Source organism: Dasypus novemcinctus, chromosome 2 (genome assembly GCF_030445035.2).
Source record: "Dasypus novemcinctus isolate mDasNov1 chromosome 2, mDasNov1.1.hap2, whole genome shotgun sequence".
NCBI classification, from domain to species: Eukaryota; Metazoa; Chordata; class Mammalia; order Cingulata; family Dasypodidae; genus Dasypus; species Dasypus novemcinctus.
The window spans coordinates 82,262,529-82,289,069 of NC_080674.1; the positions used below are offsets into that span (position 1 = coordinate 82,262,529).

The 26,541-nt window shown below is 36.0% G+C and overlaps 1 protein-coding gene across 8 annotated transcripts in view; it reads left to right on the forward strand.

The window, feature by feature from the left end:
- Positions 1–26,541, forward strand: part of MSH3 (mutS homolog 3) — a 229,016-nt gene that overhangs the window by 147,276 nt on the left and 55,199 nt on the right. For all 8 annotated transcript variants that reach the window (XM_058275431.1, XM_058275432.2, XM_058275433.2 and 5 more), the window contains 4 exons: positions 1,801–1,865; positions 4,682–4,798; positions 11,994–12,101; positions 23,524–23,635. In XM_058275431.1, the coding sequence (XP_058131414.1) occupies positions 1,801–1,865; positions 4,682–4,798; positions 11,994–12,101; positions 23,524–23,635 (402 nt within the window). The remainder of the gene's footprint in view (positions 1–1,800; positions 1,866–4,681; positions 4,799–11,993; positions 12,102–23,523; positions 23,636–26,541) is intronic.

Genomic DNA, 26,541 nt, shown 5'->3' on the forward strand with positions numbered 1-26,541 from the left:
GAATTGTATTAAATCACAAGGTACAGCAAATCCAAATATCTGTTAATGTGTTTAAAATGTGGAAAGTGTTCTCTGTTAGATCTTTTAAATAAAAATTGCTTGAGAATTCTTAAGTGAGAAAGAAAAGAGGAGGGAATAGGAGTAAGTTAAGCATGGCTCTGAAAAAAGCAGAAACCAGTTTCTGGAGGGAGTTAAGAATTTTGGCAAACATAGCAGTGATGCCAGCATACTGATACCACAGGCTATAGTTTTGAGCAACAGTATCTGACATTTAACCAAGATAGAATTGGGTCCCCACAGAAGGCATGGGAGGTTGCTAGAATTAGTCAAGGCATACTTCTCATGTCAACACCTAAAAAAGAAAGGCAGGAACTATAGAGGGGGGAAAGTTGCTATGAGAACTTTCTAAATTTCTGAAATACATGCTAATTTCCAATTTTAGTTTCCTTTTTATTAGCAGTAAAATCCTTAAAGAAAACACCTGTCTGCATATTCTTAGAATGTACCCAAAAAGGAGAGAAATAGAAAATTTCCTATTCCGTAACAACGTAGAAGATTAAAAAAGTTTCTGGTTAGTGACATCTCTGAAGAGGAACACAGGGTGAAGACCAAGGAACCTTAAATGGAAAAAGAGGACATACAGGACCAGCCCCTAATCCAGGAAGTGACCCCAGGGATTCAACAAGCAGGAGATCCACATGGATCCTCACTTTCCTGACTTTCACCCTCTCTATTTTGATCCTGTATGGGCTCTGTCTATAATTTGCTGAAGCGATGTAGTTCCTAGAGTAGACCTTTCACATTTACATTATGGTGCAAATTATTGCTGAGCTGCTCCAAAGGGCTGTGACTGGTAGCAATTTGTGACATGAAGTTTGACTTCATGAAGTCAGTGCTTTCATTAGGAAGATACTTTTAGATACTTTTAGAGGTGTTCAGCTTCTTGGATAAAATCTATAATGATTAATCCTTTCCTGTATAGAACAGGGGAGGGACCATATCTCAAATAGTGTGACATCTAATAATAGAATATTTTAAAATTTCATGTATTTAGAAGTTCAGTCTTATCTGAATAATAGAATTCTTAAGAGAACTGGATACTAAATAAATGAAAGGTCATTAATGAAAAATTATCATTCATAGTGTACACATAATTTATAAACCTTAAAGTCCCAAGTTAGGTCTCTTATTATAAATTTTTTGCTTGGTACAAATTATATATTTTTCTAAGTATTGGAATTCTAGTTTAAAATGTTTGGCTATATAGACATATATAAAGTCTCCCAAATAAAAATATTGGATTTTTTTTTTTCCCTGCAAATGTTTTATTGTTTACACATGGTTCATGTGCTTGAGGGTGAGCCTTTGGAAGAGATGCTTGCCCAGCCTGGCCAGCCTACAGAGGTTTGTCAGGAGCTGCCCATCTTCTTGATGAGTTTCACTTCCTTCCCTCGGAAATGGCTTTCCAAAAACACAGAGATAAGGGTCTGTGTTGGCAGAACCCAAGGCATAGAGATCCAGAAGGGTCTGGATCAGATTATTCTCTAGGGCCAAGGCAGCTTCCATGGCATCCAGGGATTTTGCCCCACTCATCTCAGGAAGGCTTCAGCATGTTCTGAAAGAGGGCCAGCCACTGCACTGGTTTAGCGTCTTCAAGAGACACTTGGTGTGGACTAATTTTTAATATTTAGAATTTATGATATTTACTAAACTATTATAGCACAAAGCTGAGGAAGTTTTAAAAGTATAATGGTAATCATATTTGAAATATCTAACTGTTTATTTGTTTGATTTATTTAGTTTATGATTGAAATAAAGAACTCTGCTCTATCTTGTATACCAACTGATTGGGTTAAGGTTGGAAGGTAAGTTTAAAAATACATATTTTTCTTATTAACATGCATTATAATGACATCTTTACACCCATGTGCTATAGACTGATGATAGCCACATCCTTGAAATTAAAAGCAGTTCCCTCTTTTTGGTTTTCTTATAAAAATTTGAACAAAGAAATAATTACTTTTAACTGTTTTTTATCTTTGATTTTAAAACATTTTTTCAAAAGGGCATATTATTTGTATATATTTGTTTCCTTGTTTTATAAATTAATGTTCTATTTTTAAAGCTCAGTGTATGCTGTAAGTACAATGAAAAAAAAGTGAGGAGCCTTTAATTATAAGATTAATGGGGTTGCTTGAACTTCTAGATGAATGATGTGCCTGCCATTTCTTTTAAGAAGCTGAAATTTGATTTTCTAACTCACTGAGCTCCACATTTCTTTATTCTTAATGCTTTCCATGGCACATAGTTATAATGGGTCTTTACATCTTGTTATTTGGAAGTTATATTATGAGCTGATAGAAATAAATGAATCAAAAACAGAATTAGAGAACCACATGGAGACTCTGCCTATTCTCTTTGGTTAGATATTAATCCCCCAAAGGGAATTCATCTAAAGAAGTAGTATTAGAGGAGTATATACTCCTGTGAGTAGTATTTGTGGAATTTTTTTTTTAAGATTTATTTTTATTTCTTTCTCTCCCCTTTCCCCGCCCCCACCCCCCCGTTGTCTGCTCTCTGTGTCCATTCGCTGTGTGTTCTTCTGTGTCTGCTTGCATTCTTCTCAGCAGGCATCAGGAATCTGTGTCTCTTTTTGTTGCGTCATCTTGCTGTGTCAGCTCTCTGTGTGTGCGGCGCCACTCCTAGGTGGGCTGTGCTTTTTTCACACGGGGCGGCTTTCCTTGTGGGGCACACTACTTGCTGTGTAGAGCTCCCTTATGCAAGGGACACCCCAGTGTGGCACGGCGCTCCTTGTGCGCAGCAGCACTGTGTGTGGGCCAGCTCACCACATGGATCAGGAGGAGGGCCCTGGGTACCGAACCCTGGACCTCCTGTATGGTAGGTGGACGCTCTATCAGTTGAGCCACATCCACTTCCCTTGTGTAATATCAATGACAATTGTTATTACCACATTTGTATGAACTCAAGGTGAAAATGCTAGATTTGCTTCAAGTTGAAGAGGAAGTAGTAGCTAATGATAGTGTTAAGGGGCTCTATATTAAGGATGAAGAAAATTTTGATATGGTGTGTAAATAATTATTAAATATTTTAATTTTAAAAGAAAATAATTTATTATCCTTTGCTGCTAGCAAAGGATACTGAAAGCACAAGCATGAGTTTCTTTAGCCCTAATACCATCCTTATTTTCTGTACTACCTGAAGCTGTACTTTAGACTTGAGTATCGTTGATTTTAGGGGATATTATATTAGGAGATATTGTTTTCTCTCTTTGCAGGCATTCTTTCCTTTAATGACTTTTGTCCTTTACTACAGCTAATGAATAGAAATATGCTTTGTGAAAAGAAATTACTAAAAATCATATTAGCCTATCTAGAACAATAATTGAAATGTCTCACTAAATGAGTTTTACCAGAAGAGAAAGCTATGATAAATGTGTTGGTATAGAAATATCGATAACATAATTTAAATGCAACAAGCAAGGCATAATTCAGTGCCAGTATCTTTTGAACATTCAGTAATGTAAATGGAATGAGCAGACAAAATGATTTTGGGGAAGGTTCGTTGTAATTCTTTATCCATTGTTTGGCCATCGGGGCCTTGACAAGGATAGGTTATTTCATCATCAGTTTGCTCTTGAACATGAAAGACCCACCCCCTAGTCCAGTGCCAGTAACTGTGACAATGTAAAACAAGAGTGGGGGAGCAAACAAAGGTCAAGGTACACTCTGTCATCACCTACCTGTCACTCAACCCTGACCTTTTCTTCTTTAAGACCTCATCATCATCATAACATCACCATTAGCAACCACTACCACTGCTACCACCACAAAAGGATTCCTAACATCTATTGGGTACACGTAGGTACTCTGCTAAGCACTATCTGACTAGGTCCCCTCAACAGCACCTACCATTTTATAGATGAGGAAAATGGTGTTTATGCAAGGTCAGTGACTTTCCCAAAGCCATATAACTATCAAGTGTATGGCAGAATCATAGCCTTGAACTGGATTTTCTGGCTGGGGACCTGTGACATCTCCCTTTGCACTCCAAGGCATCTTGATGACGATCTTATAGATTATACTCAAGTCCAGAAGAGAAATTGGCCTTTCTTCCTATCCAGTGATACCCTGAAACTGTAGATAGGTTATGAGCTCCTTTTGCCTCCTGAATTAATGCATTGCTATTCTTTGTAATGTTTTACATTTTTCTTTCCATTGAAAATTTTAGTCATTGAGAAAAGTATAAAATATAAAAACTAATGTGACCTTCAGCAGTGTATCCACCTCACAGCTTTGCCAGACTTCATTTTGCCATTTTTACTTCTAATCTTTTGGGGGGAGAAAGCATTTTCATTCAGTATAATTTGAAGAAAAAAAGTTTTCTGCTTATGAAATAAAGATATTACTACCATATGGATATAACTTGAAATGAATTTTAAAAGCTTCCTGAACAAAGTCATTTGAACTCTTAAGTACATTATTTAAACAAAGGTCTTTGGAATCAGTACAGTTCAGGACCATAATTAAAGAATGTGCTCTCTTTATAGCTATGTACTTTCAAGGTTCATGAGAGAATAGTAAATAACTAATTTCTGGAGTGATGGCATTGCAGATTTCTTAGTAACCTTGATTTCCTATTTATGTGTTTCTCTCTGTTCTAGCACAAAAGCTGTGAGCCGCTTTCACTCTCCTTTTATTATAGAAAACTATAGACATCTGAATCAACTCCGGGAGCAGCTAGTCCTTGACTGCAGTGCTGAATGGCTAGAATTTCTAGAGTGAGTTTACAAATGAAAAATATAATCTGATTTTTTGTTATGACAAATAAACTGGAAAATCTTTTCATCAAAAAGAAAAGTAGAGATTTCTGTTTGTGACCTGCCATAAAATAGTTAAGTACACATGCTCTCTGACATATTTTTAAACCATTGAAATGTAAGCTTATGTTAGTCTTTGGTGAAAGAACAAATACACTTTGTTGTTACTGTACTAGCACTATATTGCTAAGAATGTTTATTAGAGTCACTTTCTGAAATGCCACCTTTGAATTTTGTTTACCTTTCTTTTAAAAAGGCTTATTCATATCTTTTTCAAAGGTGTGCAAGTATGGGTTAGTTGTTTCATTATCTCCATTTAAATGTTTTTCTTATTTTTTTTACATCCTGTATATTTTCCCCTTTTTATTTTGAAAAATTTTAATCTGTGGGAAAGTTGAAATGAATACCCATACACCCTTCACCTAAATGAATCGGATGTTAATATTTTGCCACATTTGCTTTCTTCTTTCTCTCTCATGTACTTTTATTTCTGGACCCCTAAATGCTTAAGCATATGTCTTCTAAAAATAAGGACTTTCTACTAAATAATTATTAAAACACCATTATCACACCTAAGAAAAATTAAAATTAAGAATATATTTGGGGAAACGGACTTTGGCCCAGTGGTTAGGGCGTCCGTCTACCATATGGGAGGTCCGCGGTTCAAGCCCCGGGCCTCCTTGGCCCGTGTGGAGCTGGCCATGCGCAGTGCTGATGCGCGCAAGGAGTGCCCTGCCACGCAGGGGTGTCCCCCGCGTGGGGGAGCCCCACGAGTGAGGAAAGCCGCCCAGCGTGAAAAGAAAGAGCAGCCTGCCCAGGAATGGCGCCGCCCACACTTCCCGTGCCGCTGACGACAACAGAAGCAGACAAAGAAACAAGACGCAGCAAATAGACACCAAGAACAGACAACCAGGGGAGGGGGGGAAATTAAATAAATAAATCTTTAAAAAAAAAAAAAAAAAAAAAAAAAGAATATATTTGAATTTCCTCAGTTATAGCTTCCCCTCACCAAATTTTTCAAGTCAAAGATATAATTGAGGTTCACACATTACATCTGGTTATTTTATTTCTTTAGCCTACTTGGTTCTATAATGGTCGCTCTACTTTTTTGGTTTCTCATAACATAGGATTCTTTTGAAGAGTCCTTGCCTTTATCTCATAGCCTATCTTATGTTCTAAATTTGTTAATAGTCATGTATTCATATTAATAGATTTCTACCAAGGAATGAAGACCAATTAATTCATAGGAAAGATAGGTGAATTTGATAACATCTGTAATAATCAAAATAGCATGGACTCTAGCAGTAGCAATCAAACATTTTTGGAACTGTGGTCACAGTCAGTAGTATACTGGTAAATATTTAACAATTGGCTTTCTGGGAGAGTGGTAGGGTTTATAGTATTTGCTGATTTCTGTGGTATAACCACTCCCCACCATGAATGATTTCAAGCTACCAACATGTTGCTACTGAACTGGAGTTGGAAAGAGATATGTTCAACTGACTTTTGCAAGTCCATAGGAGCTGGTTCCAGCCTACAACTGATCGATCGATCAGTCAATCGATCTCTGTTTCACGCATTTATTACTCATAAGAGCCCTGTGAGGTAAGTATTATTATTGTCCTTAGTTTACAGATGAATAAAGTGAGATACAGAAATATGAAGTAGGTTGTCCGAAATAAGGACAAGATTCATGCTGGGCCATCTGGCAGTAGGGTTGTAGAGCCTGCCCAGGATGAAGCCATGAGCATCACTCTGTTAGTCTAAAAACTCAAAAAATAAATATTCAGTGAGGGAAGCAGATGTGGCTCAAGCAATTTGGCTCCCATCTATCATATAAGAATTCCAGAGTTTGATTCCTGGGGCCTCCTGGTGAAGGCAAGCTGGCCCATGTGGTGAGCTTGCCCAAGCAGAGAGTGGCCCATGCAGAGTGCTGGCTGTGCAGGTGTGCTGGCTCACACGGAGTGCTAGTCCATGTGGCGTGCTGGCCCACATAGGAGTGCTAACCTGCATGAAGAGATGGCACAGCAAGATGACATACAGCAAAAAGACACAGAGGAGAGACAATAAGAGACAGGGCAGACCAGGGAGCTGAGGTGGTGCAAGAGATTGAGCACCTCTCTCCCACTCTCCCACTCTAGAAAGTCTCAGGATTGGTTCCCGGTCCCACCTAAAGAGAAGACAAGCAGACACAGAAGAACACACAAGGAATGGACATGGAAAGAAGCAGACAGCAAGTACAAAAACAGCGGGAGTGGGAGGATGTGAATAAATAAATAAATATTAAAAAAAAAAATTCAGTGAGGTTCTTCAGGAAACTTTATTTCATATTTTAGGTAACCAACCTGACAAGTAAAACAAGAACAAAAAGATATTATGTGAGCGTTTTTAAAAAGTGGATAGCAGGTACCAATCCTCTTGTTGCCCTGAGGAGTCTTGAATTATAGGATCAGAATGAAATCCAGTTTACTTATCCTGAATCTTTTGAATCCTTTGAGATTATCTTGACTAGACTCTTGAAACCAATGATGGAAATTTGCTATATTCAGTTCCTTTTCCATTTCACTTTGAATTTCCCATTTTAAGGGTTTCCAGCCTTTTTTTTTTTAAACCTGGTAGTAGGAAAAAAAGTAGTTTTACTGGAAACTTGAAAATTTGACTAAAATTTCTCCTCTTAAATTTCAAGGGCCACATTCTGAGGTCCTGGGATTTAGTGAGGTAATTCCATGTTCGCTCTATTCATACAAACATTATTTTATAGATCTGGATTATATTCTGTCATTACTCCAGACCAAAGGAAGTTCAGGTCTCCCAGGCTAAACCTTGGCATTATTTCTTCTCTTTTGTCCCTTTATCTATCATCAAATTCCTGATTATCTGTTCCCCTTTGAAATGTCTTTTTCATTTGCCCCTTCTTTTCCTATTCTCATCCAGCTCCCCACTGCTACCTCCTACCATTATTACTACATTAACCCTCTGACCGGACCCTACTACAAATTAATCCAAGAGAGCGCTACTTCCATCATATCACCTTTGTGCTGTAGTTGAGAGTTGGTAACGGTTAGCTAACATTAAAAATAACATTGCTGGAGAATTTGATACTCATGATATATTGCTAGGTAAAGAAGAGGATACAAAACAGTATTAATGTATATACAGTTCTGCATATCTTTATATTTACATACATACACAGCATACAAACCTTTATAGTTTTAAAATATTAAATATATATGCTTATTATATTAACTGTGTTTACTGGACATATGTACATCTTTGGAGAAATGTCTTCATACATTTGTAATCTCAAAAATGTTAACAGTGATTTTTTGTGGATGGTGAGATTACTGGTAATTTTAATTTCCTTTACTTTGCTAATATATGATTTCCAAAATTTCTGCAGTGTACATATATTGCTTTTTAAAATATATAAGAAAATATATTAAAGTTTTAATTAAAAAAATATTGACTTATATTTAGCTAAAGCATTTGTAGCCAGAGCTTCCACTTGACAATAGCTTTGATTGTTATGCACACTATTTCTTAAGGTGCCAGATGGTGTGACTATTACATCATTAAAAAATTATTAACCTCAATGAACCTGACATCAGAGGATTGAATACCAGCCATACAAGTGTATTTGTCTCTTGCTCTGAAGTATTCACTCTTGTGTATCAGTCATATTGCTTTCGATCAAAATGTAAGAAATCAAGGCCACAGAAACTCTGAATGGAATCTTTCAAAATATGTGTCTATTTTCTTGTGATCTAGAATATGAGCTATAGATACTGAATAATTTTCTCAATTACAAATTCTTTAAAAACTGAATTATGGTATCTCTCATACAGTAGCTCAAATGCATTTGCAAATGAAAAATGAATTATTTCCCATCTCTATTAACTTCAAATATCCTCTGATAGTAAACTTTGATGGTTATTATAACACCTTGAGAACCCGAGTGTCTTAATCTGCTTCCCGTAGACCCAGCAATATCTTTTGGTCAGAGATTAAATCATAAGGTCTTTGATGGTAGTCTTAAATCCGTTGATGGCTTAGTGATAAAGATGCATGTTGTTATGATATAAATTTGGTCTTCAGGTAAGGGTTTTGACAACTATATCTGTGTTGCCCATTTTTCAGCTTGTCATTTTTCTAAGGATAAAACCTTTGAAATTAGTCATGATGTAGCAAATGGAAAAGACCAAAAAGTCAAACAAGGCTTCCTTAAGAGTTGTGATGATGTCAAAGCTTTATATTTTTTCATTTTATTCACATTTTACTTATACCATTGACTTAATAAAAACATTGTCCATATCAAAATAATTACCTCACAAATCTCTACTTTAAAAAACATTTTTTAGACTGATATGGGACCCTCTTAGAGCAATGTCAATCATTACCATCCCAGGAATTAGATAGATAGAAGGGACTGTTATCCTCAACCCCAAGCTACTGAGTTATAGCAAATTAGGGACTTAGTGGCTGAATAGGAGCTGAGAAGGAGGAAGTGAGAGGAAAAAAAAAAATTGCCCATTTGATGGTACGAGCAGTGCTTTGGCACTATATCTAGAGCAGCAAGGGCAGAAATGTCAAATGTGGCTCTGCCTTTTGGCAAAAGACAGTGTGCCAGAAAGATTATTGGATGGTCCAATAATTAGGAGAAAAGGATAACATGTGCCATATTCCAAAGAATAGTTGAGTGGTCAGATCTAAAATAAAAGTCAGGTCAGCAATGGCAAAATGTCAATGGACAGCCGACCAGGAGAATTAGATCTTTGCTGCATTTGGCATGTTCAGAACTAGGAGACATTTTTAAGGTGGCAACTGAGGACTGCCTGTCTGATGCCATCCACTTTTGAAGAGGCTCATCTTCTTTATGTTTAGAGTTTTATACAGGCTATAATATTGTCAGTAAGACTTGTGTTTTGATGAACTTTTAATTCAGTGAGAAATGGGTAAAATGCATTCATTATGCTCTGTTAGACCAAGTATAAAATACACTGTAAATTTGTATTTTAATTCACAAATAGCTAACACAGAATTATAGTTGGCACTTAATATGTTGTGACCTGAAAAAGTCATTTACATTGAATACCTTACTCTAATAAGACTAGAAAAATCAGAAATTATGTTTTTTTAAAACAAAAAATAAGGGCAATATAGAAATAACTGATTTGTCTTAGTAGCTTAATCTAGAGATCCTTTTCAAGCTAGGAAGTATGCTAAAAACCATTGGGGGAAGCGGACTTGGCCCAATGGATAGGGCGTCCGCCTACCACATGGGAGGTCCGTGGTTCAGATCTTGACCCGTGTGGAGCTGGCCCATGCGCAGTGCTGATGGGGAACCCCACGCCCAAGGAGTGTGCCCCTTAAGGAGAGCCGCCCAGCGCGAAAGAAAGTGCAGCCTGCCCAGGAATGGCACCGCACACACAGAGAACAGATGCAGCAAGATGATGCAACAAAAAGAGACACAGATTCCTGTGCCACTGACAACAGAAGCAGACAAAGAAGAACGCGCAACAAATGGACATAGAGAACAGACAACTGGGGGCGGGGGAAGGGGAGAGAAATAAATAAAATGAATCTTAAAAAAAATAAAAATAAAAACCATTGGATTTAAGGAGCAGACTAACTCTCAAAACTTCTGAAACCTATGCTACAATAGAAAAATAATTTTAAGGGAAACATTCTACCTAACACTCCTTGTCTCTTTCTTTGGATTTTCTTTAAAAGAATTTAAGGTATGCCTGAGCAAAAGATGATTTGTTTTTCAGAGAGCAAGCAACTTATTTCTATTTTATATCTATGTATATATAAAAATAATGGAGGATGCTAGTAGGAATCCCTAAAATTGCACTGTGAAGCAGAATGATATAAAGATATAGTTTGAATATAGTTGTTGTTTAATAGCTTTGTGACCTTAGACTAATTGCTTAACCTCTCTGAAGTTCACTTGTAAAACTTGGGTGATAAAGACCTACCCTGAGGGATTTTAATAATATAGGTGCCTCTTCCATAGTCTTTGGTTATTAAATGTTAGTTTTCCCTTCAGCTTTCCTCTTAGAAATATTTATGGTTAATTTAGTTGAAATCACAGTCCTTTTTCAGTCTTGGAAAAATTTATCACAACATTTTTTTTTTAAACGGAATTGAACAAAGCCTCCTAATGCCTCTTGAAAACAGTATTTACTGCAAAAGTTTAAGCTCAGGTATATATTTGCTCTTTATCTAAAAAGATATTTTATCCGGGGCTTATCTTAAACCTCAGTTTTGAGTCCTTTTTGAAGTGGAATTATATGTCTTTCAAACATCCACAACTGATCATTACATACAGATATCCACAAGTTATACAGTATTGCGTGCATTAAGATGAAATATTGTGATATGAAATAATGAAATAACATGCAAACAAAGAAAGAAAAAAAAAAACCTGCATGCATTCTTCTACTTTTCCTGAATGTCTTTGAATAAAAGAGTCTTTTAAACTTTTAGATCATTAGTTATTATACTTTTAATTAGCCAAAGGTTTGAATGAGTGGCCATTATGTTTTTAAAAGCAAATCTAAACTTTAATACCTATCTACATTATTAATAAGCTAACTGAAGTAGAAAAAAATACCTTTTTAAAAATTTGCATTCAACAGATAATTTATTACATTGTTTACTGTTTTCCAAGGTAATGAGATAGTCACTAGGGCTATAGCAATAAGTAAATCAGACCACTATGGGTTTCTCATTCAAGAAGCTTCCAACTGAGTGGGAGAGACAGATATGGAAAATTTTATTCCAGGTTTGTGTGAAGAAAAAACACAGTGAAAGGTGACTCATCTGAGCTGCTCATCATATTATTTAAATTAAATGAAAATGATAACTACATTTGTGTTTATTATATCTAAGTTGAAATGTATAGTATGTTAATTGTAGATGTCATTGTGTAGAAGCTGTTTTAAATATATGTAATTCTATCCTAAACAACAAAAATCCTCAGTAATCCAGTTCTGTTAAAAGGAGGAGTTCGATGTAATTTCTATCCCCCTTAATGTTAGGTATGCCCAATGATTTTGGTCATGCCTTGTAATAGCTAATAAAGTGATCTTTAGCTTTTGTAGATGTAAGAAATCAATTTGTTCAGCTTTTTTTATTGTTGTTACTTCTGTAGGAATTTCAGTGGACATTATCACTCCTTGTGTAAAGCAGTGCATCACCTAGCAACTATTGACTGCATTTTCTCCCTCACTGAAGTTGCAAAGCAAGGAGATTACTGCAGGTAACATAATTTTTTATTTTCCTCCCTTTTCAGAACTTTAGATCAGATGGCTTTGCTGAGTTAATTTTAGTGGTTTTATAATGAAATACTAAAACTACTCAAATACGTGAGATTTTTGGAAACATACAGCTTAATTTAAAAATTTGCAAATTCCTTTCTTGCTTGCTCTGTCACTACATACAATGAAAACAGATTTTAGTGCAACTCTAGAGGTGAATTTTGTATATTTCAATTTTTTACTATATGTGGGTGACTTTTCATGAAGTTTAAGCAATCATTTCATTTGTTAGCTTTGACTTGAGCACCTTTAACATGTTTCACAGTGTAATTTCGAAACTTGGTTAGGCAAGAAAACTGGGAGAGGAGAACATATTCTGTCATCTTTTCTGTTCCTCTTTTTTGAGAGCCCAAATTCATTCCATTATTTTTATTGGTCTCTAAACATTTTAACATGGTGTACTTATTTCCTAAAGGATCTTTTTTTAAGATTTATTTTTATTTATTATTCCCCCCACCCCTGCCACTTGTGCTCACTGTTTGTTCTCTGTGACGCTTAGCTGCACCTTCTTCTGTGTCTGCTTGTCTTCTCATCTTCTTTTTAGGAGGCAATAGGAACCGGTCCCAGGACCTTCCAACAGAGAAGAAAGGCACTCAATCACTTGAGCCACTCCAGCTCTCTGATTTGTTGTGTCTCTTATTGTCTTTTTCCTCTGTGTCTCTTTTTTTGTTGCGTTATCTTGTTGCATCAGCTGTCTGTGCAGGTCAACTCTCTGCGTGGGCCAGCTCACCTTCACCAGGAGGCCCTGAGAACCAAACCAGGGATGCCCCCATATGGCAGATGGGAGCCCAGTCATTTGAGCCACATCCGCTTCTCCCTAAAGGATCTTAGTATCAAAAAGATATAACTTTAAATCTTAACTCTAACTTTTGGTCAAGTTGCTTATCTTCCCAAAACCTCAGTTTTATTCATATGCTTATAAAAATTTGGGTAATATTTACCTCACCAACTTATTGTTAGGACTAAAAAGAAAATATAAGTGATATTGAAGAGTGTGCTTATAAGCTTTGGCTCCTGAAATTGCAACTAAGTGCTGTGGGGTGCCTAAGAGTTAACTTCTGAGAGCCTCCATGTTGCTCAGATGTGGCCTCTCTCTAAGCCAAACTCAGCATATAAATGCATTACCTTCCCCTGCAGAGTGGGACAGGACTCCCAGGGATGAGCCTCTCTGGCACCAAGGGATTACTACCAAGCACCAGCTGGTGATGCAACTGGAAAAAGACCTTGAATAAAATGAGGGAAAGGTAAAGACAAATGAATTTATATGACTAAGAGACTTCAAAGTGAGTCAGGAGGTCATCAGAGAGGTAATGCCTATGTACATTTCAGTGGAATCTCATAGACAACCAAAGTAGATACTCCCCCAAATAGTGGGGTTCCTGAGAGCTCTGGAGACTTCCAGGTCCTACGGTCATGCAGAAAGCTCTGGAGTTTAGTGCCTTGCCAGTGGGCCCTACTTTGGAGTTTGTGCTCCTGAGTATGAAAGAGTTGGACTCAGATGTGACTCTTCTACACATGCTTCTTCTGCCCCTTTTATTTGAACCTATAGTTGGTGCTGGAGTTGGTAGGTATATGTCCAAGAGATTGAATCTTTGGGCTCTCCATGTGTCAGCTGGGCCCTGAGCCTCAGCGGAGTTGCAACACCTACTCTCCAGGTCATTGGACTCACCCAGGACAAATAACAAGGAGGTAAGGATGGACAACCACCCCACCAAGGAACCAAGAGAGTATACAGCTGCAGCAAGAAAGTCCCATCCATCAGCCATATGGGATCGAAACTTTCTCTCAGAAGGGGAGTGGGGTATCACCATCCCAGAATCCTCAGGATTGGGGCATAAAATATGGACTAGGGTGGACTTACTGGTATTCTATATAGACTTTTTGTGATTCTGGCAATGGAAGAAATTGTATCATTAATGTGGAGACTGTGGCCACAGAAGGTGCTGAAGTCAAGGAGAGGGAAAACGAGGTGTAATATGGGGCATTTTCAGGGCTTGGAATTGTCCTGAATGACATTGCAATGATAGGTACATGCTATTATATATCCTGCAATAACCTCCAGAATTGAGTGGGAGAGAGTGTAAACTACAATGAAAACTAAATCCATGCTTAGTGGCAATGCTCCAAAATGTGTTCATCAATTGCAATCAATGTATCACACTAAATGAAAGAAGTTGTTAATGTGAGGGAAAGTGGGAGGTGTGGGGGAGTGAGGCATATGGGAATCCCTTATATATTTTTATGTAACATGTTATGTAATTAAGTATCTTTTGAAAATAAATTTAAAATATAAATAAATAAAAGTAGGTATAGATCCACAAGGCTGGATTTGACATGTAAAAAGAAAATATAAGTGAAATTGCCTAGCATTTATACATTTTGGTGTTCATAATTCCTTCATATCTTGCTTTCTTCTCTAGTTTGTGCCAAATATCTTTTCTATACTTAAATGTCCTCTGTTCCCAGGCTAGTAGGATGCTAAAAGTAAAGTTTGTTTAATGTACAGCATTATGAACTTCTGCAAGGAGAATTGGAGAAATTGGCTGTGCCAATTATGGACCCTAAATATATTCAGTTCACTGTTTTATTTCATTTTGTTTTGTGGTACATTTATATGTTGCATTTATCTACAGTGTCAGGCATAACAGTTTTGTTTAAAATAGTTTCTTTGCATTTTCATTATTGTCCAATTTCTTTTCACATAAGGGGGATTTAAATATATAGAGCTTTGCCTAATTGGCTAACTATAGGCATTTAAGAAGGTGAGACTTTACAGTGTAAATGAGAAAACACATATATCCTATATACTGTCTATAAAAACTAGCTATTTAAATTTACTTTAGTTGAATCTAGTTCTGGTAGACTAAGACAACCTTCAATTGACTTGGTTTCTCCTGTAAGTATTTGCAATCCTGTTAAGAGTTCTTTCTGAATACACAAAGTTTGTGAAGCAAACTTTTCCTAATGAATTCTGTTTCTGAATTAAGCAGAGGATTGACTACAGCCTGTGTACTTAGTCTGTGTTCAGATAAAACTCTTCCCATTGAAAAATAGGTACACTTAATTAACCCCTCTTTATACTTCTTCAAATGGCCTCTGTCATTTACTGAGGCTGGTGCCACTAGTGATAATAGAAGCATATGTATATGGGTATATGCCTTGCTTCATTACATCAAATTGCTATTTTCATATCTATCTGTATATATGTGTATCCATATAGACACATTACCTACCTCTACATTACACATAAATGTATCATTTAAAATAATTTTCAATATAGTATAGAGACCAAAAGCTGGTTTTAATGTCAGAAAGCCTGGTTCTAATCCATTCTCAATTATCTATATGTAGAATTGTGAAAAGTTAAGTCATGAATTGATATTTGGAGTATATCTTCAAGTTATAGGAATTATTTTATTGAAATATAGTTTTGGCCAAATCTCTGACTGAAGAATGAAAATATGTATCTCACTCCATCATTCCAAAAACTATATGATAAATTTCTAGGCTTATCAGAAATTTAACAAACATTTCTTAAGCATGTACTCTATGCACGTTTGGGCCTTCTCCTTATTCTTTGGCATCTTCCAGTACGTATACCAGGAGAGCCCTTGATTTGCATAAGTACAATTTGAATCTCTCTTTAAGCATAGTTGTCAGAGTGTAAACTTTACATCAGACAGACCTTGGTTTGAATACTAGCTTGGTCATGTAATAGTTCACTGGAAGCAAGTTACTTAACCTCTCTGAACTCAGTTTCTGCATCAATAAAATAAGAATGATGATACTTACCTCTCAGAGTTGTAGTGCAGATTAAATGAGATGAAGAAATTTGAAACTTTTAAGCAGTGCGCCAGGTGGAAAATAAACACTTAAAGTAACAGCTATTATTATTCACGGATGTTTTAACTATCCAAAATCAGAAGGAATTATTACAAAAATTATTTTGGCCTTAATAAATATTCCCAAATTTAAGGGATATTAATACTTTTTTCATACCCATATAATTTACTTTGTTCTTTTATACAAAAGTGATTTTTTTTGTGTCTGTCTTTACTCTGTGTCTCAGTCTTTACTCTGTGTCTCTTTCTCTGTCTCAGTCTTTACTCTGGTCTCTTTGAACGTGGTAAGCCTAGTTATTTAAAGTCAGTGTCTGACAGGTCAAATATCTGGAGTCCCTTTGGGTCTTTTTCTATTGTCTGTTGTTTCTGCTGGCTTTTATTTATTTACTATTACTTCCTTGAATGCCTGGTTATTTTCAGCTATCTGCTGAGTGTTGTATTTGTAAAATAATTTTTAGAAATAATTTTGTGTTATGCTCTTTCTGAAAGAGTTACATTTGCCTCTGCCAGGCATCTCAGAATACTAATAGTCTGGCATCACTTCAGTTCACTTTCAGGGGTTGAGATAAATCAAACGCAAGCTTCTGTTCTTACTTCAGATCAACTCTTCTACTGTTGCGCAACCCTTTGGTGTCTCAATCCAAAACAAAGCTGTCAGAAGTACTCGTCCCCAGCTGTTCCCTCAGAAATCAGCAAACACCCTTTGGAAAATTGACCAACACTTCTCTGGGCCTCTATCCTGTCCCAGATCCTGGTTTGATAATTCCTTGTTGTTTTGTTAGTTATAAGATGTCTTAAGGCAGGTGCTTTCTAAACTGTTCAACTTTTCTATTTGTCTTCAGTAGGAGGATTGATCTAAATCACATAGTCTATCATTACCAATATACTAATTTATTTTACAATACTGGTGAATATTGATAGATTTCACTGTCTCAGAAATAACGATGCTAATGATAGCAGCTAAATTGGCCAGTTGTTTCTGTATCCATCAGTAAGCCAATTTTAAGGAAGACTTTACATGCTAAAAAAATGCTAACTTGGATGCCATGTATTTTATATGAAAAATAATCCATCTGAAAAAAATTAAATGAAAAATCATGACTTAGCTTTTTATTAAGGTAATCAGTCTCTTTTATGGAAAAAAAAAAGCGTTAATAGGCATGGCTTAGTAACTTCTATCTAAAATGCATTTACACTATTTCAGTATCTGAAATTTACACATATCTTTCTTTGATTTCTAACTTGATTAAAGACTAATGTATTTGAGCTCTTGGAATTAGTTTACTTTGATTAGTTGGCTTCATAATTGTAATCTTCCTTTCTAAGTGCTACAAAAACATTTTCACTCACAATAATCTAAACCTTTAAGCAAAAGTTCTTATTCTAGGTCTTTCTATCTAATTTATATTTCAGATATTATACTGTTTTACTAATATAGATCTTGTTTGGTTTCTCTGCAGAAGTTAAGGAGAAATACGCAATTTTTTAAAAAAAATAAAGATTTATTTATTTTTATTTTATTCTCTCCCCTTTCCCCCCTCCCCGCCCCCGTTGTCTGCTTTCTGTGTCCAGTCACTGTGTGTTCTTCTGTGTCTGCTTGTATGCTTGTATTCTTGTCAGTGGCACTGGGAATCTGTCTCTTTTTGTTGAGTCATCTTGCTGCATCAGCTCTCCATATGTGCAACGCCACTCCTGGGCAGGTGGCACTTTTCTCACACTGGGCGCCTCTCCTTTTGGGGCGCACTCCACTGTGCATGGGCCAGCTCGTCACACTGGGTCAGGAGGCCCTGGGTTTGAACCCTGGACCTCCCATGTGGTAGGCGGATGCTCTATCCATTGAGCCAAATCGGCTTCCTGCAATTTTTAAAACAACAAAAGTAAAATGAATAAATTTGTTTAAATTCAAATATTTCATTTTTTCCAGCCGGCATCCAGAATATCATAGTTCAGTCTCCTTCAATGGTATGAGGTATCTTTGACATGATTTTCATATCTTTCTCATTATAACGATCTGTGGCAGTTTGAGATTATTTATGAACCCCACAAAAGATAAGGATTGTGTTTATAAACTGGTCTGTTCCTCTTGGCTTCATACCCTTCAGTTATATTAGATTCAGCTAAGGTGTCTTTGATTAAATTATGTTAAGATTAGAGACAATGAAAGACCTGGCAGAAAAGGGAGCTGAAGTGGCGCAAGAGAATGATCACCTCTCTCCCACTTCAGAAGGTACCAGGATCGGTTCCCGAAGATGCCTGATGAGAGTACAAGTGGACACAGGAATATATTGCAAGTGGACACAGAGAGCAGACAACAGGGGGGAAGGGGGGAGAAATAGGTAAATAAAGCTTTTAAAAAAATTAATATTCTAAAATCCAAAAACTTCCTTCTCCTACAATTTTAAATGTTTCAATCTGAAGGATGATTTCAAGTTGTTAATTCAGAAGATATTTTAATCACTTTGAAATGAGTGTATATTCTTGTTGTTTTGTTAGAGAAAAATTTAAGTATTTAAGAAGTTTTATTTCCTGTTGTTATTAATAACTTCAGAAACCTGTTTGTATGTGTAAGTTATGGATCAAAGTACTTTAGGTCATTGATGGGATATTATGATAAAAATAGACAAAAAACTGATGACGAGATATTCAACATTAAAAATCAGTTCATGCAAACTAAGCAATGAATAACACCGTTTGCCTATGAGGCTGTCACAATTGAGAAAGTTTGTGTCTTAGTTCACCACAGGACTGCCAATGCAAAGTACCAGAAATAGGTTGATTTTTATAATGGGAAATTTATTAGGGTAAAAGCTTGAAGTTCCAAAGCCTTGAAATGTCCAGATCAAGGCACCATCAGAGATGCTTTCTCACCAAAGAGAGCTGCTGGTAATCCTGGTGTCTTGCTACATGGCAATCAAGCATATGGCAGGGCTTAGCTCCTTAGTTTTGAGCTGCTCCTTGTGCCCAGCCCCTCGGAAGCCTCTTTCTGTGCCTTTTTGATCTGCTGCTTCTATTCTCTGGGACCTTTCTCAGCCTCTCAGGGCTTCTCTGCCTTTCTGCAGCTATAGACAAACCAGGAGTCCTCTCACATGGCCAGGTCAAAATAGCAGCTTCCTTTCTCTGTGTGCGTGTCTCCATTTATACCTGACCTATCAAGTTTAAGAAATTTAATGTTGACATAAGGCATACAGTTCACATTCCAGTTTTTTCATTGCAGCATTGTTTATAGCAGTGAAAATTTGTACACAGTCTAAATGTCTAACAATGGAAAGTACTTAAATCAGGTATGCAGCAGCTTAAAAAGAATGAGGTCCAGAATATATAAAGAACTTTTACAATGCCAACAAAAAGACATTCCAATTTAAAATGGGCATAACAGCTGCAAGAAGAAATGGAAGTCATGACGCATACTACAACATGAATGAACCTGGAGGACATTTTATTGAGTAAAGCAAGCCAGACACAAAAGGATAAATACTGAATGGTTGCGTTATTATGAACTAAATGTATTGTGTAAACACATGAAGTTAATAATTAGAATATAGGTCACCAGAAAATAGAAGGAGGGTAGAGAATGGAAAGCTGAGGGTTAATCTGTGCAGAACTGGTAAAAAGGTTGTAAATCTTTCAAAATCAATAGAAATGGTGAATCATATCATGGTGTTTGTGACTAGCAGAGCTATTAGATTATAACTAAGGTCATATAATGAAAAGGAAAGCTAGTAACTGTAACATGGGACTGTATAAAATAGTATACCTCATATAAAACACAAATATGGGTGATACTGCATATATAAGACTTTCTATAAAATATAAATATATTCTAGAGAGAAGGAAATGAATAGCAGCTATGTATGTCAAGGGAAGCATAGAGAGATTAAGAGGTGAGTTTGTTTTTTGCTTATTATTGGAGTAGTGAAAGTGCTTTACTAATTACTGATAAATGCACAAATATGTGATTACACTGAATACCATTGATTGTACACTTTGGATGTATTAACCACTTATTGATATATACCCAAAGAAAGTGAAAATAGAGTTTCAAACACATATTTGTACAGCATTGTTTATCAGCATTATTCACAAGAGCCCAAAGGTGGAAACAACCCAAGTGTTCATCAACAAATGAATGGATAAACAAAATGTGGTACATACATACAATGGAATATTATTCAGCCATAAGAAAATATGAAGTTCTGAGACATGTTGCAACATGGCAGAATCTTGGGAACATTATGCTCAGTAAAATAAGCAAGGCACATATGGATAAATATTGTATGATGGCATTTATTAGAGATGTCTAGAAATAGCAAATCTGCAGAGATATAAAGTAGATTAGTAGTTACCAAGAGATAGAGGGAAGGGGTAAGAGGGACTATATGTCTGGTGGATATGGAAATTTATTTTTAAAAATGAGGAAGGTCTGACATAATCCTCAGCCTTCAGTATACCATACCCTCAGGGGAAATTTATTTTTTTAAGATTTGTTTTATTTATTATCCCTCCCCTCCGTTGTTTGTGCTCACTGCCTGCTCTCTGTGTCCATTTGCTGTGTGCTCTCTGTCTGCTCGTCTTCTCTTTAGGAGGCACTGAGAATCACATAGGAGCTCCCATGTGGGGGAGAGGTGCTCAGATACTTGTGTCACCTCCATTCCCTGCTTTGTTGTGTGTCTCATTGTGTTTCCTCTTTGTATTTTCTTGTTGTGTCATCTTGTTGCATCAGCTCACCGTGCCAGCCCATGTGCTAGCTCACTGTCTTGATCATCTTCTCCAGGAGGCACTGGGAACCAAACCCAGGATCTCCTATGTGGTAGGCAGGAACTTAAAAGCTTGAGCCACATCTGCTTCCCTGGAACTAATTTTAGTTTCTTAGTTTCTTAGTGGTGTTCCGAAGAACAAAGAGAAAATTTGCCTTTTTCTTTTTAAAAATAAAACTCATTCTGTCTTCCATCTACCATATATAAATCTTCCATCTACCTTGTATAAATCAAAAATACATTTTGGAATCTTCAGTGATCTTATTTTCTTTTCATCTTGAATTATTCTAACTATAAATATGTAATATAATAAAACTAAAGAATGATGGTGCAAAAATGAGGAAAAAAATCACTATTATTTCATCCTTCAGTTTTCTTATTATATTGCCCAACGTGTTATGTGACCTTTCAAGAAAGTATAAGAGAAGACTGAAGATGCCACCTTGGTTGTCTGCTTCCAGCTTTCATTCAACACAGTTGAGATTTCAGAACTTTTCATTTATCACCCATAACAACAAAGAAAAGAAAATTTATAGTTGTTAGATTAATCAGAAGATGAATACAAAGAGAAAAAAAGCATTAATAGCACTATAGACTCTAATGATGATGGTGAAGTTTCTCATATAAACAAAATCTCATTACGAATTATAGGGTGACAATCTCCTAGATGAATTTCCTCAGTTTCAACAATCAATGCACAAGTAATGTATTTCCTGGGACAAAGTGGAGTATGGTATTCTCATCCACTTAGTCATTCCTTAGGGAGCAGTCACTATACAGTATTTTGTAACCAGAACCTAGATCATCCTATTTTTCTGAAAGAACATGTGGCTGTATTCTTCATCTTTTTTGATGTATGTGACTAAAATTTACCTGATAAAGTTCATAGGTGGAGTGTGGCGCAGAGAGGTTCATGTGTGGTTAAGCAATGTACCAAAAAGACAATGACGCAACCAGATAGGAAAAAAAAGTTCATAGGTGGACAGATGCTAAAGGCAGGAAATTGGAAGGATATAGAAATGAAAATATTCCTTTGATTTATTATTCTAATTGGCATTTATAAATCTAAAAATGAAAATATTTTCCGTTATGAGACAAGTAAGATGGACATTCTCTCTCCCACAGAATTATGTGCTACAAAAGATTTTTAAAAATTCTTCCAGTAATGCATACTTGTCATTGCAAGTAAACGACAAACAAAAAGTAATAATAAACTAGAATCCATTAATAATATATTGAAATGTGTAATCAGTATTTATAAAATGAATATGTTCCAGGTTCATGCATGATAGCTGATAAACAGCTAACTCCATTTATAATATGGTGCCCATTTCATGTTCCTACGCCTTCAGAATGCAAAATAAAAATTGAGGATTTATTATGTTTAAATTCTCATTAAAATTTGTCTTGGGTTTTTTTTTTTTAACTACTTTATTCTCACTTCCATGAATTATCTGTTAAGTGACATTAAAATATTAAAAATAAATAATTGAAAGATACATTGGATCTAGATGGTAAGTGGTGAAATCTATTTTTTATGCATACTGAAGGTTAAGATAAGCAATTGACTAAAGGGAGCAAAGAAAAAAAATTACAGATGATATTACTGTATGACTATGTTTGTTAAAGTCACAGGGAAGTGGACTTGGCCCAGTGGATAGGGCGTCCACCTACCACATAGGAGGTCCACAGTTCAAACCCGAGGCTTCCTTGACCTGTGTGGAGCTGATTTGCGCAAGGAGTGCCATGCCACGCAGGGGTGTCCCCCGCATAGGGGAGCCCCACGCTCAAGGAGTGCGCCCCGCAAGGAGAACTGCCCAGCGCGAAAGAAAGTGCAACCTGCCCAAGAATGGGGCCGCACACACAAAGAGCTGACAGAACAAGATGACGCAACAAAAAGAAACAGATTCCTGGTGCCTGTCATAAGGATAGAAGTGGTCACAGAAGAATACACAGCGAATGGACACAGAGAGCAGACAACTAGGGAGGGGGGAATAAAAAAATAAATCTTTAAAAAAAAACAAGTCACAAATCAGTGTGAGGATTATAAATGTAAATGTATGGAAGAAAGTTGGAGAGGCTAGATCCCCAAATGATTTCAGTGGTAATCTCTAAATGAGACTGAGAATCAGACAGTCCTCAAGGGGGACTTTGGTAAAAGGATAACACTACAGATAAAAACAGGTAAATATAAAAGATTAAAATGAAAAGACCAGCAAGGCAAAAAACATTGAACAATTCCAAAGATCATAGAAAGATATTTCAATTAAACTGAATATGAAAATTTTAGACCATGCTGTCTCCATGTCCAATGTATAATGTTATTTCCATTAATGTAATAATTAAATCCAGAAGTAATTTTATATGATTTCTTTTATTATCCTTATTGAAAATGATTTAAGTAGCAATATTCTGAACTGTCATCTTTACTAATGATAATATTAACTTGATCTTAGAGAATAATACAAGAAATAATTTAAAGGATCTTTTAAAAGGTAGACCTCTACAGTGGAGCCATAGTAAAAATTCTGAGTTATAGTAAGACTCTGCTAAAGCTTATGCTTCAGTGCACTATTATTATAACAGTTGTATTCCCAATTTTAATTTTATAGTTAAAATATTTTTATACTCAATGCCTTATTTATGACATATGTTCTTAAAGTCTGTGCTTACAGATTTATCTAAAATTTTCATGTTATCTTAGAATGTTTTTTAAGCCTCTTTACATGCCTAATAAATTTATTTTTAATAAATACTTCTTTTTACAGACCAACTCTACAAGAAGAAAGGAAAATCATAATAAAAAATGGCCGACATCCTATAATTGACGTGTTGCTGGGAGAACAGGATCAATATGTTCCCAACAGTACAAATTTATCAGTAAGTGCCACATTTCATTCATAAAATAAGTAAAAGATGATAACATTGACCCCAAATTTATAAATACCAAAAAATGTTTTTATTATTTTTACCCAAGTTTTGGGTAAAACTTTATGTTCCTCATCAAGTGTAGAATTGGTCCGAATTCCAATAAAAGATAATCCATGGATGGCAAAGTTTAGCAAATAAAGAATTAGTCTTATTTTACTATCCTAGGTAACATATTAAAAATATTTTACATTTATAAATGCCCAAATATGGCATTTGGAATCATATGGGGTTGGAATCATTCCATGATTTTGCAAATTCTTACTAGTATGTGGAGTTAATTTGCTTTTATCTGTGTTCCACTGTTTTCAAATGTTCTGTGACAGAAATACAGATACATCAGCTGATTTCAGTGATAAGAATTCTCATCATATGGGCTTGCATCTTTTACAGAATATTAATGGTCCTAAATATGTGTTAGAGACAGACAGCAGTAAGCAGGATAGGCATGTTCCCTGCCCTCAAGAAGCTTGTGGTCTAGCACAAAAGACAGACAAGTACTTAGTATAATTTGGAAGTCAGTGATATAAGAAACCAGCTGTCATGAGAGCATGTAGCAAATTGACCTAAGTCATTGTAAGGGGACTATCAAGGGAGGTTTCCCAGGAATGTGATATTGAGTAGGCACAAACCATGTGAGGGAAGGAGAATATTCCAGGTAGAGGAACCAACATGGCAGAGGCTTGAAATAAGACAGAGCAGGATGAATTTTAGAAACTGCAAGATGTTGAGTAGGTCAGAGCATAGAGTATAAAGAAAGAAATGTTCAGCGATAAGGAAGAGCCCAAGTCACTTCCATGCCATAGTAAGAAATTTAGCTTTTATCCTGAAAGATTAGGAATGCTAGCAAGAGAGTGATGAAGCTGGGGGAAATGTGAACTTGGAGGGTGGGGTTGGTACATGGAGTAAAATAAATGTTTGAATTTAATTCAGAAGTGGAACAGTTCTGGGTGATGGCAAGATCTCAGAAATGGCCAAGGAAGTGGATAGCAGAAGTGGAGAAGGTCTTTGGAGATGAGATTAAGAACAGAGTTTTGGAAAGAGTCGTCCATGTGAATGTTGAAATCATATAAAATGACAGCAGAATTTTACTGGAGATGGCAACAGTGATCTAGATGTCAGAGATTCCAAAGAATGATGACTGGTAGCCTGGAAATTTGTAGATGTGTGCAGTGAGGATGAATAGAAGTAGTATGTCCCTAAGGAAACAGGTGAGGGAGAACCTCTAAATCTTCAGGTGCTTGGGGTACATTGTGGCAGAAAGCTCAAGCCTTCAGTGTGCTGCAGGGGACATAGCAGGCAACTAGGTTTCTGTTTAAGCCAGTGTTTTAATTTCCTTGGCTGCTCAAGCAAATACCATGCAATGGGTTGGCTTAAACCATGGGAATTTAAGTGCTCAAGGTTTTGGAGCTAGGAAAACATCCAAATTAAGACATTGTCAAGGCAATGCTTTCTTGCTGAAGACTTGGGCTGGCTACTGGTGACCCTTTGTCCTGGGCTTCTCTATCTCATGGCAATGTACATGACAGCTTCTCCTGACCAATCCCTTCTCTTTCAGGACTGCTCCCTTCATGTCTATCTGCCTGAATTGCTTATAAAGGATTCCACTAATAGGGTTAAGACCCATCCTGATTGATGTGAGCCACACCTTAACTGAAGTAAACTCATCAAAGGTCCTACTTAAAATGAATTCACATCCATAGGAATAGATTGGGTTTAAGAGCATGTTTTTCTGGGGTACATATAGCTGCAAGCCACCATATCCAGTATATGAAGGAAACATTAAGCAAGGAGGTTAGTAACATTCAAGTATTGGAGGTTTTTTTTTTAAGACAGTGAAAAGGATTAATATGTAGAGGAGCAACTGAAGATTAGGTCCAAAAAAGTAAGCCCCAGAACAGCAAGGGAATTGGGAATGTAATAGTGTATTCCATCTTGGGCTAGAGCAAGGATGACAGAGATATGTGGTGTGGTGAATTTGGCTCGCCACAAGGATGGTAAGTTAAAGTAAATATTTTTAATTACATCTAGTTTAATGTTACATTTCAATGTCATGCAAAGACGTGTTGATATCATATAACCTGGTACCTAAAAATTTCTTAATTCTCAGTAGGAAAATTGTATATTACTTATCAAGCCAAGTTAATAATAAGTACTAATGCTTTCATTGTTTTTAAAGAAAGGACTGTGAATTTAAGAAGTGCTTTTTCAGTTCCCAAAATACTAGTGGATATAACTTTTCTTGAGAAACTAATATGGTTTGCATATTTAGTAGTTTAATTTATATTTTGTTTATAAATCACTTAAACATCATTTCCCGTTACTGTTTCCATGCATGCTCACCAACTTGATCTCAAGCATATTATCCTTGGGCTTTTTTGTTGTTGTTGTTCCTATTTTTCTTTCTGTGTTTATTTTTTCATTCTTTCCTTTTTCCTTTTGTTAAATCTCTTGTACTGTTTTATAAAGCAATATTTGAAAAACTGAGATAGGCTTCTACCTAATTACAAGAACGTTTTAAAGAAATATTGTACGCTTGTATTTAAATTTTTACAAAATCAGTGGAGTGATTTATTTCAGCAGGGACCTCAGAATATTCCAGAATATCCATCCATTTCTTTCACATAAGCTTTTTCTAACTTGAGTAGGAGTTGATATAGAACAGTTGCTATGGTGAAATGCTTTCTATTTTGTAGGACATAAATTTATATATAGGGATATTGTTGAGAAAAAGCTTACTACGTAAAACTCAAATATTTTATGAGTGTTAATTATAAAATACACCCTGAAAATAATTTCCTCAAAGTCAAATGACATTGTTGCTTTTTATAATCATGTAATTTTAAGAAAATAATCTT